The following is a 20,001-nucleotide window of genomic DNA, read 5'->3' on the forward strand; positions in this document are numbered from 1 at the left end:
TGTCCAGTTGTGGAATAGTCTATATCGGTGGTGGCGAACCTATGGTACGCGTGCCACAGATGGCACGCAGAGCCCTCTCTGTGGGCATGTGCGCCATCGCCCCAGTCCTAGGCCTTCAGCTGGGTTTTATAAAATTTTTCGATTTAGGCCTCCGCCACCGTTTTCCCAAAAAATATGGTTCATTCAATCAATCAATTAATTTCAAATTCTCGTGGAAAAAAAAGATATCGCAAAGTTGGAATTGATTGTTTGGACTTTTTAGTCCCACCCAGTCTGCCGTTACCACTGAAGCCACACCCACCGAATTGGTCACACCCACTCAATGGGCCACGTCCACCCGGCACCCGACGCTACATAAGTGGGGTTTGGGTTGCAGTTTGGGCACTCGGTTTCTAAAAGGTTCACCATCACTGGTCTATATTCTGTCTGCAGACAAACCTACCATCGGAAGCTTCTTGACTGATAACAAGTCTTTGAAGAGTTACGTAGGGTGTTTATTTGCTGTATCATAATGTTTAAATGCTTGTTTCTGAGAACATTTGTGAGTAAGATCTATGAACTCTTCTCTATAATTTTAATAATTACTTCAAGCAAGAAGATTTTTGGAGGTCATCTTAAGACCATTGTCCCCAAATCTTCTCTGAATAATTTTGCTGATTTTTCCTCTATTGGCTCCTTGTTCACTTCCAAGCCCAAGACAAAATAATTTTGAGATCTTAAACATCTTGAGTCTTGGTAGACTGAAGGACTATTTTCTTTTGTTGAAAATTCATCACTAATTGGATGATCTAGATCAGGATGTAGATCTTTGCTTCCTTGGGAGGCTTAATTGATTTAACAAAACTTTCTGGTAAAGTTTTATTAAGTAATTCAATGAATAAGTAAAATTCAGTTGCTTTTATTTTGATCAAATTGTTTGAATTCTGCTGTAAAACTGAGTTGATGCACACTTTTCAATTCATTTGCAGATTGGAATATTTCAGTTATTCAGATTTTTAAATTATATGCATTTGCAATGCAGTACTTTATTTAAATATCTATAAAATGTAATTATAGCTCATTAGGCATTTTTAAAAGTTATATATAACTAAAAGTATGCCTGAATACATGAAAAATACATGTGACCAGGAGGATGTTGAACCATCTATCTTAATTTTATTGTCTTGTTGTCTAATAGTGGAAATTGATGTTAATTTGTTGCCTCTTATTTTGCTGCTTATCTTTTTATTTTAAAAAAACTTTATTAACAGTGTGTATGTTTCTGGGTGAGTGAGGCCACTGAATTCTTAGTTTCGTAAAAGTAAGGTAATTTGTTTAAGATTAAAAATATCCAAAATGAATCAATACTGCAACAATTAAGATTCCGAGTACCTTAAAATCCCATAGATTAAAGAAGTCAGATAGAGGAAATATGTAAATTCATTTCTCTCTTAGAGGTCTGTTGAAGTAGCCAAGTTTTGACTGCTTTCCTAATTCCCAATAAAGTTGCTATGAATTGATTCTCCAGGGGAATGCTATTTTAGAGATGGAGATGGAGGCAATGATGGGGGAATATTCATTATTTTAAGGAATATTCATTATTTTAAATATTGCAGTGTATAGATATACACCTTAATATAGATATACAGTATATAACTTAAAATTAATTGTGAGAAAATACTCTGTCACTTTCTAGATAAACAGTCACAAATGTCAAAAGAAATCTGGATATGTTATTGCATACTTAGGTTTAGCATACTTAGGTTTGTGGTATTTTGGAATATTTCACCACATGCTACAGAAGACATAATCAATAAACCTACTTGCAACATTGGACAAAGTGAAAATGATGTGGAATAGGAACACAAGCCTGTGACTTTCAGATGTTGTTGAATTACAACTTCCAGCCTCCCCACTCAACATGATTTGTGATGAGAATACTGAGAGTTGTAGCTCAGCAAACATTTAGAGACTCACAAGTTCCTAACTCTCTTGATGTAGGATCAAGAGCTATTAACTTTGTAAATCTGTATATTTCACCTGATGGATTTTGAAATAATAAGGAAAAAAACTAAAAATACTTACTCTGATTATTTATAGTTGTGGCACAAGATACAGCTTTGTATCTATTGCTGGTCTCACTTCCATGGCATAGTCTAATAGTGATATCTCTCCATAGATCCTCTTTAAAAGGCAGCATCCTGTGCTGGATTAGAGAACTATTATTTGAATTGTCGACAAGGTAATAATGTAATAATACTTTATGACTAGAATCACTTGTTGAGATAGAGGGCTATAGAACTCAAACGTTGTTTTCCTGACACCAATGCAGGGATTTGCTATTCCTTTTTGAATTTTCAGGCTAGTTTTCTATAGCCCAGCAACTTCAGGTGCTAGTCAAGTCAGACCCTGTTCAGTGTTATCAGCCAAGGTTGGCTTGGTGCTGTCACCTGATCAACACTCCCCAGGTGTGACAGGAATAAGAAAATGTATATTCATTTTCTTATGTTAAATGTATAGGAATGGGAAATGTATGACATGTTTGTCACCTTGCTTATTTTTTCTATCTCAAACAACCATTGTCCAAAATATGAATGGGAAAACATAAACTTTACTCAAAAAAAGATGGGCATATTGTAGAATTTCTGGAGTTAATTGCAGTTATGTACCCAACTATCCTATAAGTAGAAAAACAATATGAATGGTCATGCTGGGAAATTGGGGAGTGATTCTGCTCCAGCTTTCCCCAACCTGGTATTCCTCAGCATACCTGAAGATCAGCAGTTAGGGCAAGATTGGATTATTTGAAGTAAAAAGAAGAGAAGATCATGAATCCAGTAAGATCACACACACACACACACACACAAAAAAGAATGATGCTTCTGTTATTTTTTTATTTGTAACAAGCAGGGAACTTTTCTACTGGAACCAAGTATTGTTTTGCAAAGACACACAGTTTTCCATGATACGTTGATTAGAATATAGGAAAAGAGGCCAGATCTATATGCTTCTCTTATCACTGACAAGACTATGCGGAATGGAAAGGTTGTTAGGAAAGACTTTGCCCCTAGTAATATTAATACAAAATATACCAACCCAGTTATAACCCCCTTCACAACAACTGCTTCTGCTTTTATTTTTCATAAACAATTAGACAGAAAAGTACCAGTAATTTTTCAGGATTTTAAATGAATCTTTTAATTCAAAAGACTAGACATTTACAAAGCACAATTTGATTTGTTTGTTTTAGATACAGTATAGGTAGTCCTTGACTTAATGATCACAATTGAGCCCAACATTTCTGTTGCTAAGCAAGACAGTTGTTAAGTAGGTTTTGCCCCACCTTATGACTTTTTCTTGCCACTATTGTTTAAATAAAACACTGTACAGTTGTTAAGTGAATCTGGCTTCCCCATTGACTTTGCTTGTCAGAAGGTCTCACAAGGGGATCACATGAACTTGGGTCATTGCAACCGTTTTGAACACGAACCAGTTGCCAAGGATCCAAATTTTGATCATGTGACCATGGGGATGTTGCAGTGGTCATAAGTGTGAAAACGGTCATAAGTCACTTTTTCCAGTACTGTTGTAACTTTGAACGATCACTAAATGAATGATTATAAGTTGAGGACTGTCTGTAGTTAAAATAGACACTCTGTGTCAAGATAAGGTACATCTTCCATTATCACATGTGGATAAATTTGGGAAGGTCATTCCTTCCATGGTCATCTTAAGAACATTCAAAACACCTGGCCAAAGATTACTGGAGACAGAAAAATTAGAAGGAATGAGATCTTGCAACAAAAATCTTAAAAGATAGGCAAATACCTGAGAAAAGCATCTTTTTCCTTAGTGGGCAGTGTTTTTTTTCCATACAAATCTATGTGTTGGAGTATAATGCTTAGATGCTTTGTCTTATCATGTCCGTAATGCTATTTTTTTAAAAAATATGACACTCTGAAGAAAATATGTTGTTTTTCTAACTGCAGAGGGAAAACTAATGTAGTCTTGTACTCCAATTCATTTTAAATATATATCCTAAAAATACACCTTTGGAAGATCATCTTCTGGCAAATAGAACAAATTCTCCCCTTGTCAGAATACAGCCACATGCTGCTCAGAATATTCTTAAGATGATTTGAATTTGAAGAGCACCCCATTTAGTCTTTTCTGACTCTGCTATTTTCTACTTGTAAATTGCCACCTCCAACGGATGTTGAGATCTGTATTTCTGAAATTCTGTCTGGTAATAATAGTAGGAGCAATTAAAAATGAAACAGGGTGCATGGAAAGAATTAAACCCTTGAAGCTGAAAACTAATGCTTAGATTAGAAAACCTCCATCATGACCACCACCATTCATTTGTCCTAAAATATCTACTTTGGTTTTGAAGGAACTTTTTGCCGAGGGAGAGTTCTTAAAGTTGGCCAGTAGGTGGCAACCTACCATTAACTGTTGTCTATAATCAGACTCAGCTAGCAGTTTCTTATATTATGAGAGAACTCTAGATAAAGAAGAAGCTGTGTTATAATTAATTATAATTGTACTCAACTGCTTTTTCAGCAGTGCAAGTTGCTGAGTATTTTAGTATTATCATTTATCAGCCTATTCCCTTGATTCCCAATGAAGGTGACTTCATAAACTTTAAGGTGATGCAAATCGGATTTTTCCAGGCTTGCTTCAGAAATTGTTAGTTTAAAAGAAAAGTTCCCAGAACTCCTGATGAAGAGACAGTGTTCTTGTGATAGAAAATTGTCTGTGTTTGAATGAAATGTAAAGAAAAAAGGTCCCTGGGCTCTCAAAGAATCCAACCAAGTTCTTGGAGAATCTAAAGGTTCTGTGGGATATAGTTTGAAAATACAAATGACTGTCATGCTATTTCCAAAACATAATGCTCTTACCCACCCAAAGGTCAGAATTCATGAATTGAGAGAATGACGATCATAATTATTAAAATCCTTAATAATAATAAATATAAAAAGTCTGTACAATATAATAAAAACAAAACACATCTGTTCCAATGAAGCCGAATGTCTAAGGAGAAATGTATAAATACAGTTGGGTGAATAAGTTAAGAAGGCAAGTTGTCAAACATGGAGTCTCATGCTGCTCTTACTTCTTGGTGCTGAGAGTTTTCTTATTCTTTGTAATAGTGGTCAAAAATATGGACCAGGAAGCAGGAAGAAGGAAGTGTAGTAGGGGCTGCAATTTTCTTCCATTAGTAATCAATTGCGCAAAGGAGATGAGGAAAAAGAAAGGCAGAAGCTCTAGTTAGGCTCAAATAATTAGAGATAGATGCTACTGGAGGTTGTAGACTGTAGAAGAATAACCACTTCCAGAAATGTAAAATTGGGAAGCACATCTTTTGCACATGGACATTTTAATTCCCAACTATTTCAAGTAGATCTAGGAAAGATACTGCTATCTGAAAGTTAGAGTCAGTGCTATAGATGGATAGATGCTCTGATTTTCTATAAGCACTTCCTAAATAGCAAACTTCTTACCAGTTCACAATATTTCATAGCCCATTAGATGTCCAAATTGTCAATGTCCATTCATTAAAAACATTTTCTTTGTTTTTTTTTAAATAACGTAGACAAATTTTAGGGTAAAGATTAAAAGTAAGGTTATCCCCAACATACGATGCAAATGTTTCGCTTCTGTTGAAACATCCTTTTGCTCCTAGCATCCCCTGGGAATCTTATCACATATTTGTGCTAAAAAAACATTAACCACCTGCCCTGTGCTTTGTAATATCAGCAACCAACCTTTTTATCTTTTGGTTAATGTGCCTTGGTATTTTGAAAGGGGGAGGAGGGGGAGCAGGGAAAGCAGAGGGAAAAATTCCAGTAACAGATTTGATTTGCAGGGACAAAAATTTTGAGCAAATGCCAAGCTAGCAGGGGGGCCATTATTCTGTCTAAAAATAAGTTTGAAAAAAGAAACATACAGACACAAACCTTTTAAATCAACATGTTTTGGTCTAATTGAGGAGAAAACAAGAAAGATTCAGTTTGAAATTCAAATGATCACCTTCTGTTATGGACATTTTTTCCCTTGCCAAAATTTATGATCTTAGATTTTTAAAGAATTACTGCCGCTGAAATGAGGAAAATGTAAGTTATACATGGTAGTTCACAAATAATCTGAAATGTATAAAGTAGGTATTAAAGAGAATGTATAAAAAATAGCCATAATGTTTTTTAAACTGCAGAAGGTAAGAATCGCATAAGGAATATATGAATTGATTAATAGAATAATTTTATTCATTGTTTACTGTCATCAGTGTATGAACGTACAACATTATGCAAAATTAGTTTTGACTCATTTAATTCCATGTGTCTATTCAAAGATTAGGTTACTTGGTGCTCTATAAAAATTTTCAGCTATAACTTCCACCATACCGTGCTATTGATCATGGAAGCTTTATTTTGGTTGGGAGAACAGTCCAGGGTTTTAAGCCTTTTGTATTTGCCACCTAATCCTTTTAGATTAGGATTGCCAATGTAATCATTTCACATTGCATGATACCTAAGATTTGCCTGCAAAAACAAATTTCACGAATTAATGGTGGGTCTTCCAATGTCATTATCAAACATCTCCAGTTCTAGCTGATTTTTCCGACTTACCCCTGCCATTTGACTGAAAAAAATGTGAATATCTGCAGTTTGCTTCCACAAATGCACAGTGGTGGAATAGTTTTTTCAGATCAAGTAATTCCCCCCCTCTTTCCCCCCATTATGTTTATAAATTGATCCATCTTGCCATGGCTCTCTGAAAGCTCTTGAAGAACATTTTGATAAAAATATTTAAGACTTGTTGCTGTTGAGCAACAGCCTTGCCTGTCTCGTTATCACACATTATTTCAGCTTGTGCATTTGAATATTTCTGAGAAAAAGGCATTGTAGCAAAAAAATAATTATAAGGAATAAGGAAGCTTTGTGAAGCACTTAAGGTTTCTATGACACTTGAAGTCCCCAAAGATCAGTTGCGAATGTAGAGTTCTAATCTACAAAGATCTCAATGAATAAGCAAATTAATTTGTTTAAAAAAGTTTGAAAAAAATATGATCAACAGAATATCCCTTATGGTTATCTCCAAGATAACAAGAGTAAATTTCAGTGTATACTTGTCAGTGAAACCCATAATTCTCAAAGGAATCTCTTCCATTAGACCATGAGACCTGAAAATCATTCTGTGTACATATTGGGTGTGTATGGGAGAAAATTAGTTCCTTGTCCATATAATTGGGAAAGAAGTAAAACTAGGAGTGATTATTTCCCATACTTGATTGAACTAAACAACTTGTCTACTCTATATTAGTAGATAGCTTAGAGAAAGTTTAAGATTAAACTTTGCCTTGGAGGTAGCTAACATGAAAAAAAAACCCTTTCCATTTTCTTAAAGCAAATGAAGATTTTTTATTTCATAGTAGAAATGCTTACATTAGTGTTTCTCAACCTTGACAATTTTAAGGCATGTGGACTTCAACTCCCAGGATTCCACAGCTGGCTGTGGAATTCTGGGAGTTGAAGTCCACATGCCTTAAAATTGTCAAGGTTGAGAAACACTGGCTTACATTATTTTAAATGAAATGCGTAAATATTGCCTCGATTCTTTAAAGAAAACCCAATATGAAAGTTGCTATAAACCCTTTAATGGCTAGAACTAGGTGTTCAAAAGAATCATCATCATCATCATCATCATCATCATCACCATCATCATCATCATCAATTTAGCCATTGTCTATCCACAGCAGGATGAAGGCCTCTTCCCTGTGTTTCCAATCAATATGGTCCGGAGCTTTCTTTTGCCAGTTGGGCCCGCTTGCTGATGTTATCACTCCATCTTGTTTTAGGTCTCTTTTGTGGACGCTTTTTATCAAGTAGGGTCCATTCCATGACTGCCTTGGTCCACCTGCCATCAGTTCTTCTTCCTATGTGACCATTCCATTTCCATTGTAATTCTTTAACTCTCTTAATGATACTGTATACTTTCATTTGTTCTGCAGTTCAGGTCCAGGTCTTTTTATATTGTCTTGAAATGCCGAGCATGTATTTTTCCATGGCTCTTTGCGCCATGTCTTTTGCCCAATTCAGAAAGAAAAAGAAGCTTTAAGAAACATGGTTTGTTGGAGACAGTTTAAACTGTGTTGTCATAAATGTCTTATGACAATTTTGGTATGATAGGATAGTAAAGTAAGTTTCCAAGTTGGAAATCATAGAGCAAGGATAGCATGCATAGAACCTGGAATGAACAAACCTATTAGGATTGTAGACACAGAAAAAGCTGAAATCCTGATAATGGATTCTGTAAGAGTTTGTGCTAATTTATCTTAATATCCAGTCTGGTTCTCATGAGCAAAACAAAACAAAAACATTACCCAGTGGCTTTTTTTTAGAACCAGAACAGTTCTAAATTGCAAGTAGTTTTGTGACAATGATGATTTCTCAATGGCATGAAAAGTGTTGTCTCTGTTATTATAACATTAGTTTTGAAGAAAAGAGGAGAAAGTTGGAAGTACATGAAGTTAGGTGTTGCTTGAATTAGGATTCTTGCGCATGTACATGCTTGGCCACAAAAATATCAGAATAGAAATATCATTTTAGTCTCTTAAATAAAGAGGTGAGATTGATAGGCAGAAACAATTTTTGTTAGTAGAGATTCTGAAGAAGAATGCCTTTCCTTAGTTTTAACATTTTATTTTAATGCATAAGGTCCAAATTTAGTGTCCATCTTTTCTGTCAAAAAAAGGGAAGATGTAAATCCTAAAACTAAATGAACAGGAAGATTGTTGTAGATGGAACAAAAGATTTGTTTGAGTTGGTACATATTTTGTATATTTTTGTGCTTTTTCTTAATGAAGTACTCTTGTAAAAGGTGAATGAACAATTGATTATGCTGTGAATATATCAACAGAATATATGGACTGTTATATTGTATAAATAGGATTCTTTCATAAGGAGCAGAAGGAGAAGATTGAAAACTAGTTAAGAAAGAACTATTGCTCAGTGGCTAAATGCATATTCTGAGTATTGTGTTTTTAGTATCTTCAGAATGGTTGGGAAAAATTCCTGTTTGAAAAATGTACTTTCAGTTAGTAGATAATCTATTCTTATGACTTGCTATTTTATTATTTTATTTTATTTTTATCCCACCTTTATTACTTTATATGTAACTGAAGGTGATAAGTATGCCTGATACTCCTTCCTATTTTCCCCATAATAACAATTCTATGAAGTGGGTTGGACTAAATAAAAGGACTAGCCCAAAGTCAGCCAGCAGGCTTTCATACCTAAAGTGGGACTAGAATTCCCAGTCTCTTGGTTTCTAGGCCAGCACTTTAACTACTACACCAAACTGGCTCTGTATATATATAAAAAAATCTTCATATAGTGCCAGTTGATACAAATGCAGATATCCTGAAATTCTCTTCTGAATGATCCATACATAAGTAAGGCAGAGAACTGTTAGAAATACAGTAATAGAAAAGCAAATGGTTGCTTGGGTTTATGGCTACCATTTTTTATTATATAAATGTCTTAGCTGATATGAATGAAATAGCTTCATTATTGAGAACTGGCATTTGAGTAAGATTTATTGCAATATTAAAACTTTTTGATGGTTGGAAGGAGGAGAGCTTTTCCACTATGCAGAATTACATTAATTGGTTGGGCTTCAAATGTATTTTGCAATCTATGGGTTTTTTATTTTTGTCTCTATGATATATTACTGGGAGTAAAGGTTGCTTTATTGATGTGATATACAAAGGTTATTATATCAATATATTGCAGAGAAAATGCAAGGGAAGGAGAGTGCAGAGGAAATATTATCTGAAGCTTTTTCCAATAAGTGGCACCATGGTGTTTTGAAGTGGGTATCTCCATCCCACTCACTGTGGAGACAGGGCTAAAAAGGTTGTGAGAGATGTTTGTTTTGTCTCAATTTTTCTCAGCCATTCACCTCAGCAATGCCAATGGCCAGCAAATTTTGTCCACATCTGACTCAGATGCCTTTTTTCAGATCAGTCACAAAGGGAAGAGGAAAAATTGTTCTTGGATGAGGGAGAGGATCAGCATCCAGACCCCAAGTCTATCAGACCATTTTAAAAAGTAGAATTTCCATAATTATTCAGGAAAGTCAACAGTATGATAGGCCTGAAAGATCCAGAACCCCTCATGGCTGTTTATTCTCTGATGGCAGAGACACTCTATGTTCATAAGCTCTCCATCTTAAAGGAACCTGGAGGCAACATGAGTAAAAGCAAAAAGTTACCTAACTTAGACATTAGGAATCTTGACATTAGCCTTTAGGGTTAGGGTTACTAACACATGCATGGGGCAACTTAGGTAAACAAACGCTTCCTAATTTTTAAAATAGTTTTTTAAACAATGGATGTATCCGGATGTATGATTGCTGCAGGTTTAGAGGCATATCTACATAGACCTACCTAATATTAACATTCATAATGAAGTAGAGTGAAGAGATACAAAATCATGGCTTAAAATGGATTTACAAATTGTGCCTTGTGGGTAATTAAAGTTATATTACATCTGTTTTGCTGCTGGTGGTGTTAGAAACATTTTTAGCAGCTTCCTTGTCCCTGTTGGTGTTCTGCATGGGTGGCAAGAAATATTCTTATTATTTTCTTCCTATACTAATTTAATTCAATTTTATAAAAATCACTTCTTTAAATTTTATTTACAAATTACTTTAATTTTAATCAAGTGGCCGACATTTTACAAAATTAACAAATGTTAAATTGCTTTGCATTTTAATTAATTCTGTGGGTACAGTCTAATGGTTAATCCAATTCATACAATAAACCATAAGTACTTAACCAGGATATTGAGCAAAAAAGGGATTTGCTATGAACTTCAACATTTAATAATGCTTTTTATTAAATCAATACATTACTTTAACAGAATACCAGGGTTGGAAGGGACCTTGGAAGCCTTCTAGCCCAACCCCTTGTTCTAGTCCAAATCTCATACTTTGATTATGGTCAGGCCTTGTTAATATTATGTAAATATATAAAAAGTTCTAGCAATAAAACAACAAGTGCTACATTTGTTGGTTTGAGAACTAATAACAGAGAAAGAATATTGTATATTTCTGTTACCATTGGGTCTTGGGTGTATGGAAGTTATATCATCTTTATATACCTTTATGTACCATCTTTATATACTTTGGCATGCCCATGAGCTTCCAAACCCAAATTCCTCAGCGTGCCTGGCTGAGGAATTCTGGGAGTTGAAGTTCACAAGTCATAAAAGGGCCAAGTTTGAAGACGCCTGATTTAAAGTTTCACAATTCTAAATACGCTAAGAATACAGAATTGCTTGCAAAGCCTTTCCTGCTACCTTCAATCATAGGTGCATCATAGAGAAAGCTCGATCACATCATGGAAGCTCCTACAGTTCAGCCCCTGTGCTGTATCAGCACCCAAAGGTTCAATGCGCAAAGGTTTTGCCCAGAAATCCCATTCCTCATCTCTTTCTTTGCCAGAAAATTTGGCAGAAATCCATTACAATAGCCATGATTTTTTTAAAATTTATTGTCTACCCCACCCTAAAAACAGCAGCACTTAAAGATAAAAGGCTCTAATTATAGTGCTAAATCCACTGTATGCTACATTGCTGAGAGATAATTGGTTTCTCAAGGCTGTTCAGTGAATTCTATAATCTTGTTCTTTCACTAAAATAGGAGGTATGGCTGCCTTTTTTTTTTTGACTTGGAGACCTCCAGATGTAAATGCCCAGAAAAACAGCTTGCATAATTCCTTACCCTGGAGGGCACGAGTTTGGGGACAATTGCTCTAGAAGCAGATTCCTGTTTCCTACATGAAAAGGAGATGTATCTCCTTTCAGCATGAAAATGGCAGGTGCTAACTGTGGAATTCCTTCCCTGAATTCACCAAAATGAATGAGCTTTCAGCTAAATACCTACCTGTGTGGGCTTGATTGAAATTGCTGGGCCTGTTATGATGTTTCTATTGTCACCACTGTGATCTTGTTTTAAGTTTTGTCATTTTGTATGTTGTTATTAGTGTGTTTTATTTTTCTTTGGAATTACTAGGAATTGTTTTAATTCAGCCAATTAGATTGCTCCTCTAGCCAAGTGAGGGTTGTGAAAGTGAGTGGATACATCCATCATACTTGTTGTAACAACAATTTGTTGAAAAAGCCACAGTGATTGGCTACACGTTTTACAAACCACAATGGCTGGTTCAGGCAGCATGTTAAATTGAAACTATTTATGGTTTAGCACGATGGGTGAACTCAGTAGCTGTATTGCGTTTGGAAGATAAAGATTTGACAATCCTTATTGCTGTGGCAAACTGGTATGTCTAGTAAAGTCTAGATAATTGGGGAAAGATGTTCTGTTATGGTCTGAGTTGTCTTGCAAATGCAGGTTTGAAAGGTTTTTTTTGATGTTTTAACTCTGCTTACCTTTCATTTAGAAGTTGGTGTTGTTTTTGAAGAAACAGAGGCCTGCGACTGGTGGAGTTTGGGTGTCCTTCTCTTTGAACTTCTTACTGGAATGGTATGGTGTACCTTTAAAGAAAAAGTATGCCATGTTCTGAAATCCCACAGAAAATTGGGGAATTAGTTCTAGGCTGTAAATATCCAAAGGCAGCTAAGAGATACAGAAAAGTAATGTTTTGTTCACATATAGGGGACATCAGAAAGAGAGCATTAATAATATCATACTATAAAATAACAAAAATATAAGATAGGAATTTTCATATTGTAAGAAAAAAACAGAACAATTGAAGATACTATTTTTTATTAATTTATGTATTTCCTGCCTTTATTATTTTTACAAATAACTCAAGGTAATGAGTTATTTGTAAAGCATTTTTCTTCTCCTATTTTGCTCACAACAACAATTATGAGGTGGGTTGGACTGAAAGAGTGATTGGCCCAAAGTTACCCAACTAGCTTTCATGGCTAAGGTGGGATTTAAACTCATGGTCTCTTACCTTCTAACCTGGTGCCTTAACCACTAGACCAGGGGTTCTCAACCTTGGCAACTTTAAGACTTGTGGACTTCAATTCCCAGAATTTTGGGATTTGAAGTCCACAAGTCTTAAAGTTGCCAAGGTTGAGAACCCCTGCACTAGACCAAGCTAGTACTCTACCACATAAATCATTTGTTGAATAAACCACAGATGGCCAGGTTCTTACAATGTGCTAAGCCATAAACAATGGCCTATACCACTACTAATTCACAGAGTTTTAAAATGAAACTGAACATATTATGACTTAGCATGGTGATGAACCCAGACATATATTTTTCTTACAAGGAAGAAAAATAGTGCTTATTTTATTATGATGCTGTCAATAGGGCATGCTGTTGGGGTTTAGGGTACATAATGCGTTTCTGGGGCCAAAACTATGGATGTAAACGAAGCATTCCCTTTGAAATGTAACACTAAGGAACAAGAAGTAATTAAAAATGAATGCAAGTTGCTGGGGTACACTGTGGAAGTTAATTCATGAAAAAGATGTATCTTCTTTCATTGTTCCTCATTTGAATAGAATAGAATTTAAATGTTTTGTATTTGGCCCATCTTTATAGATCTTGTAAGACTTCAGGAAGATATAGTAAGATGCAAAGGGAATTTTTTTTAAAACAACATTTATTTGGTATACTTGTTTGATTCAACTTAGGACCATATTTTTTATTCAACAAATCAATCTTTCCCCCCAATTTCATCCGCCTTCCTCCAGCCTGGTGAAAGGGTTAAATTATGTGGGAAGAAGGCAGGTCTTTTTGTTGGAAGGAGGGGCCATTTGGCTTCCTCCCTTCTGCTTCTTCTGAAAGAAAATGATATTCCCTAAAGCAGGGGTCCCCAACCTCTGGGCTACAGCTCACTAGTGGGCCATGAGCTATTTGCAACTAGGCCATGGAAACGGCAGGTGAGCATGCACACGTGCATTCCCACTTGTGTGAGTGGCGGCCACACATGCTTGCAGCTTGCACAAATAGAGTTGCACACTCATGCTAGGCAACCACTCGTGCAGAACCAACCCTTCCCCCCCCCCTCGGTGGTTGCAAAGCAGGAAAGGTTGGGAAACTCTGCTCTAAAGTAGGGGTGTCCAATCTTGGTAAATTTTAAGACTTGTGGACTTCAACTCCCAGAATTCCCCAGCCAGCATGGCTGGCTGGGGGATTCTGGAAGTTGAAGTCCACAAGTTTTAAAGGTGCCAAGGTTGGATACCCGGTCCTAACGTGTTTCTGAATATTTCCTCTTGCTAGTCTTGGTGTTTGTTGAAATACAATCTCCACTATCCTTGAAGCTGATGAGAATTTGGGTGGGTTATGTCCGTATAAAAGAACATAATTAGGTTGGGTAACCTGCCTAAGAAATGGAGCGGAGGTCTGTACCTCCTTGATCCTCGTGTCCCCATTCACATTTTCCGAATACCTTTGGGAACAACCTATCAGCTTGTTTTCCAGATTTGTTTGCAGTGGAAATGGATAGTATGTGTATGCACAATGCAAAATAAATTTGTTTACAATCTTTGGTGAGGAGATACCCACTGTAATTGCTTTGTGTTTTAAGGAGATTCCATTATTGTTAGAGATTTTCACAGAGGTCATAATTACCTGTTTGAATTGTATATCTTAGCTTGTACCTCATTTTTTCCATCTCACAACAGGAATGATATTTTAGGCATATATAGTGAATATTCAAAAGGTGAAGCTCCGAAACCAATGCAAAGCTGCATTGTTCAGTTCTGCTGATAATCGGTTCTATTACACCTGATTAACTAGCTCACCTTGTTGAATTACAATGTCTTTCATTTCTAGTCAGCTTTCATCAATCACTTTCTGGTTAAGAGTTATGGAAATATTAACTTAGATTGAGGAGGATTACTTTTAAGTTTTTGAATATAGTAACATGCATCTCCATTCTTTATCATAACATGAACTTTAATATTTTGCATTTCTTGATGGTTTGCCATAGAGTCTCTTGGAGTGCCACCCAGCAGGAATAAATACTCATACCTGTTTAAACTTGCCAGATCACATTTCAGAAGAAGCCAGATCACTCCTTCAACAGGTAAATTCTTGATGAATGTGTACAAATGTTGTATTCCTTGCTGCAGCTAAAGTCAGATTAACATATACCATATATTTTACTGAATATATAAAAATATAATAAATGGATTTTTGTTCACTTAGTGGAAATGACAACCCCATATCAACTTACAGTGTTAATAAAATTAGCTTTGTTCTTTTTAAACTTGATGTTGTAAAAGGTTTCCTATCTTTCCTATTTATCTTTAGAATCTTTTATAAAGGATTTGGGAGTAATGTTTAAATTCAGCATCTGAAAATGTGCTAATAGGATTGTGGTTTATCTTAGTGTCCCCAGTAGCTACATCTTCTTAGCAGTAAAATTCTGTTTAATATGTAAACAAGTAAAGAAACTAAACTATTAATGCGTAGAGTAGAAATGTCTTACAGTTATACAGTTATAAAAATATAGGAGCTATTTTGTCAGGAAAAGGTGAATGAAAACACTGGACTTAATTATTTAATTTTGGAAAGGAGAAAAGGAATGATTGAGAAGTATACAAGACCTATCCATCTGTTGTTACCAAATATAGCTTGGACACAAAATTGCTGCAGAAATCCATTGATTTATCCTTAGTTATCTCTCCTGACATAGATGATTTGGGAGTAAAGGTATATTTTTAATATTAAAGTTAGCATAATGTATTAGGATTTAGAAACATACTAAAACTTGGTTATTTTAACAAACTTTGATGCTGGAGCCAAACTGATTTAGATCTGAGCTCTTGTTTGAATGTTATGGTTCTTATGTTTTTAAAAATTGTTACTATTGTGTGGTTATTTTTATTGTTTTAATCTATTTATGTAGATAGGATTATAAACCATTTATAGTCAGTATTCAGTGGGAGTAGTAGAAATTTACTTACTAAAATAAATAAATAAGAATAAAAGTATACAAGTGCTGTTAATGACTTCATCTAGTTATTAGACTCAGAATAGAGGATATTTTATACTCTCCCTCAGAAAGGAGCCTGAAAATGAATGGAATTTTACCATTGGCATCTTTGGGAGTTTATTAAAGCAATACATAGCAACTAGCACTTTATGCCAGACCGCTTGTTATTTTCCCTCCTCCCCCAGGTTCAAGGTTACCCATGTCCAAAAGGAAGTGTTTCATCTCTGGGCTGCATGTGGCTGACTTTACAGTTGAAGAGTCTGCTCCATTGGCTAGTAAATCAATTTTCTTTTGTGTGTCTTTCTAAGGAAACTACCATTCATTTTTGAGGAAGCTTTGTCAGGAAAAGGAAAAAGGGACTCTTGGCATAGCTAGTCATTTGTCATTATGATTTTCCTTTTCCACCTCTTCACAGGTTGCTTGGGTCAGCCCATCACAGAATGTCTAGGAGAGGAACAGTGTGCAGATACATGCCAAATGTGTCCCATGACATGGATTTCAAAATCATTGACCTCACTGAAAAAATAACACCCCACCCCGATCTAGCCAGCTAGAAGCTACGTACTTCAGAGCCATTATTATTATTATTATTATTCCTTATTTTGATTACCTGAAGATACAGATGAAATTCTTAAGGCTCTCTTAATTGACATCAAATTTCTCGAAAGCTGCCCCAGTTAGCATAATAACCAGTCTCTTTTTGAACTATGCAGCTTTAATGCAGCTTATTTTGCATTTTCTTTCTCATATTAAAAGTTTTTTCCTTGTAACAGGGAAAGCCTTCAGAACATAAATGTCTTTGTACTTAACTTTTCCACCTGGTATCAGTTGTTATATTTTCCAGAAGACGGCGGAATGGCTGTTTTCTGACTGCTTATCTACTAACTCATGTATATTCACAAAGAAGTCTTGTTTTGTTATCTGAGTTATTTTACTAAGTGAGGTTAGAGCAATTTTAAGTGGCAGAGCCAACTTAAGATGTGCAAATGAATACATTTTATGGGGAAATTTCTCACTTTGATTATTAGATGTATGCATATGAAGGCACGCGCCCCAAATAATACCAGAGACAACTGCATTATGCTATAGTTCCCTTTAAAGAAAACTTAGAAATGAAATTATTCTTTTGAACTGCTTATGTGACAGACTCATAAGAAGGAAGAAATGTAAACTTCAGTTCCTTTATCCTTTGTAAATATTTTTATGCTTTGCTAGTTACTTCCTTTCAAACATTTTCAATCAGAAATTGCAGATAAGAAGAGTTCACTTCATCTCCCCTTTGACTTTATTGTGGATTTTTTTTTTTAAAAAAACTACTTAGTATTATTACTACTAACAATCAATCATATCATTTCTTTACATTTCGTTTGTGAGACTTTAGCTGCCAAAGCTCCTTGGGCCTCTTTGAAGACTTTTTTTAGATAAATATTTTAATTGTCTGAAAAGCATCAGTTCATCTTAGTTTCCTCTGTCTGATCTGATCACATTGGTTTCCACTGAAACCCCATATTAGGGCTATCCATCAAGTAATATTTTTATCTTTTTCCATTTAAACAAATATTTCTTGCATGTAGTGCAAATAGGGATACATTCTGTGACATACCTTCATTGTATATTGAGACTCCTGGCAACTGCCTGAATGTAGTCCCTGCGGTTTTCTTGGCAGGATTTCAGAAGTGCTTTGCCATTGCCTCCTTCCTAGGGCTGAGAGAGAATGACTGGCCCAAGGACACCCAGATGGCTTTGTGCCTAAAGTAGGGCTAGAACTCACAGTCTCCTGGTTTCTAGCCTGATTTCTTAAAACACTGGCTGTCTCACACACCTTCATTAAAATGAGGTAAAAGAAAATTTAGTTTTGATCTAAACTAAGTGGAGACAGTCAATCTTTTTTCATTGTATTTCTTGTAGGTTGATAAATATAAGAGTCAGCATAAAAGATAATACCTCTGAAAATGACCACAGGGTGTTTTAATACAACAGGTATTTGCTGATATATTCTTTTTCTTTCTTTTATTCTGCATTTATTAACCAGTAAGTAGAATGTTCAAGATTATTTCAGAAACAACTAGTGCTTAAAGGAGCTGATATTTGATAACTTGATAGAAAATTACTGACAGTTAACTGTCATTAATAAGTCTTGCATATAATGTAATAGCTTCTTTTAGATGTCTTCCTAGCCTCCCTCAAATATTGGAAAATAATGTAAAGGTGTTCATCTATCAGCAGGCTAGTCCTCTGGGATAAACTTTGGTGTTGTGGGAGAAGCTGGCAAAAGAAGAGCAAGTTTGAAACAGGCTAGATTCAGCTGGGAAGCAGTAGAGGAAAAAAAGCAGAAGAAACTCTCAGATATATCCATATGGGAGAAGTCATTGACAACAGCTTGAAATCCTGCTCTTCTAACTCCACCTTCCTCCTTCTTCATCTTGATTCGGAGCAGAACCTATGCAGTTCACTCTGTGTTTCCTGGTGCACATACACAGAGATGCCACATGGAGAAGAGGATAAACGTACACTTAAATAGATGCAACATGTTACTTATACAATTAAACACAGATGCCTCCTATGTATCTGTTTAGTAAAGAAAAGAATTCGAGAAGCCATGCTCTACCTTCCTCAGTACATTCACATAGTAGCCAGCCTTTTATCTGAAATACTTAATTCTGCATGCTTTAATGAGCTATGACAAGTAAAGTTTTCATATTTCATTTTTATTACATATTTACTCAGATAAATTAATGTAGTCTCCGTTAACCTAAAATCATTATACCTCAGTAGTCTAGGCCTCACAAGCAAAGTGCAAAAATCCAGTACAGCTTAAGTTCCACATGTCTATGGAGATTCTCAGTTATCCAGGTCATGGTTGTCCAAAAGGTTCTTTTTTCATGAGGCAACTGGACTTTCTTGTTTTTCTTAAAGATGTTTCACTTCTCAGCCAAGAAGCTTCTTTAGCTCTGACTAGATGGTGGGGAATGGCAGACTTTATACTCTTTGCAGACAGCTGGTTGTTTGCATTCTTTTAGCGAGTCATTGAAGCCCCTGGAGGCTTATCTGTGTCGTCAAATGGGTGTGGAGCCTTCTTGGAACTATTGAAAGGACTGTGTTTTAGATTGGAGATAGATGATGTCATATCCTTCCCTACCCCCTCTGTTGAGAGAGGGTTGTTCAATTTTGACATAGATGGTCTCTTTGAACCCTCTTTCAAACCAGCTGTCCTCTTTGTCCAGAATGTGGACTTTGCTGTCTTCGAAAGAGTGGCCTTTGTCTTTTAAATGCAAATGGACTGCTGAATCTTGTCCTGATGGGTTTGTTCTCCTATGTTGTGCCATGCTTGAGTTTCACATTTAAACAAGTTTATTAAAAACAAATCTGGATATGATGAGAAAGCCACAAACATAAAGTTACTTACTGCTTAAATATATAATAGCAAGGATATAGCCAGTCCTTTCTTGTCAAATCATCTTGCAGATTTGTTACACTGTTTACAGAAGTCTATGGAATATTCTTTATTGCCAATTAAATATACACACAGCTTCTGATAACAAATTCAAGATAAGTTGTAATTGTAAATCTTTCATTAAAATAATATGAAGCATATTGTAAACTCAAAGGTTTCTGTGTAGAAAATATTCACAAGAGCTTACAAAAAAGTCTGGAGAGATACTGTATCTCAAGTTCAGGAAGATTCAAGAATAGTCCTTTTCTGATCTAAAATAACAGTTAATCCAACAAAAACATAATAGTCAGAGTCACCGGTAGGAGATTCAAGCATAAGGTTGCCTCAAATAGCCATCTCTAGAAACCATCTCTATCAGTTTAACCAACTGATTTGGTCAATGCTTCTTTCTTTCCAGCAGAACACTTGACTTCCTTTGCTGTCTCTTAATCTGCAAGATGTTGCTTGGCTTGGGACCTTGACTGCATTTTTAATCAGCTGACTTAGGTGATCTCAAGGGTGCTCTCCTCAGCCATTTCTTGCTGCAAGCTGAGGTTTACACCGCAAGCTCTTCAGCTTAGGAATCTGAGGATTTGGACTGATA

The 20,001-nt window shown here is 35.6% G+C and overlaps 1 protein-coding gene across 8 annotated transcripts in view; it reads left to right on the plus strand.

The window, feature by feature from the left end:
* Positions 1-20,001, plus strand: part of RPS6KC1 (ribosomal protein S6 kinase C1) — a 95,027-nt gene that overhangs the window by 71,611 nt on the left and 3,415 nt on the right. For 3 of the 8 annotated variants that reach the window (XM_039359606.1, XM_039359612.1, XM_039359611.1), the window contains 4 exons: positions 12,443-12,525; positions 14,957-15,052; positions 16,150-16,239; positions 17,873-17,944. In XM_039359606.1, the coding sequence (XP_039215540.1) occupies positions 12,443-12,525; positions 14,957-15,052; positions 16,150-16,239; positions 17,873-17,905 (302 nt within the window). In that variant the 3' untranslated portion in view covers positions 17,906-17,944. The remainder of the gene's footprint in view (positions 1-12,442; positions 12,526-14,956; positions 15,053-16,149; positions 16,240-17,872; positions 17,945-20,001) is intronic. The other 5 variants (XR_005558668.1, XM_039359608.1, XR_005558669.1 and 2 more) reach the window with 5 other exon arrangements.

Source organism: Crotalus tigris, unplaced genomic scaffold, assembly GCF_016545835.1.
Source record: "Crotalus tigris isolate CLP2741 ecotype Arizona unplaced genomic scaffold, ASM1654583v1 scf7180000019097.2288821080:1192077, whole genome shotgun sequence".
In the NCBI taxonomy this organism is placed as follows: domain Eukaryota; kingdom Metazoa; phylum Chordata; class Lepidosauria; order Squamata; family Viperidae; genus Crotalus; species Crotalus tigris.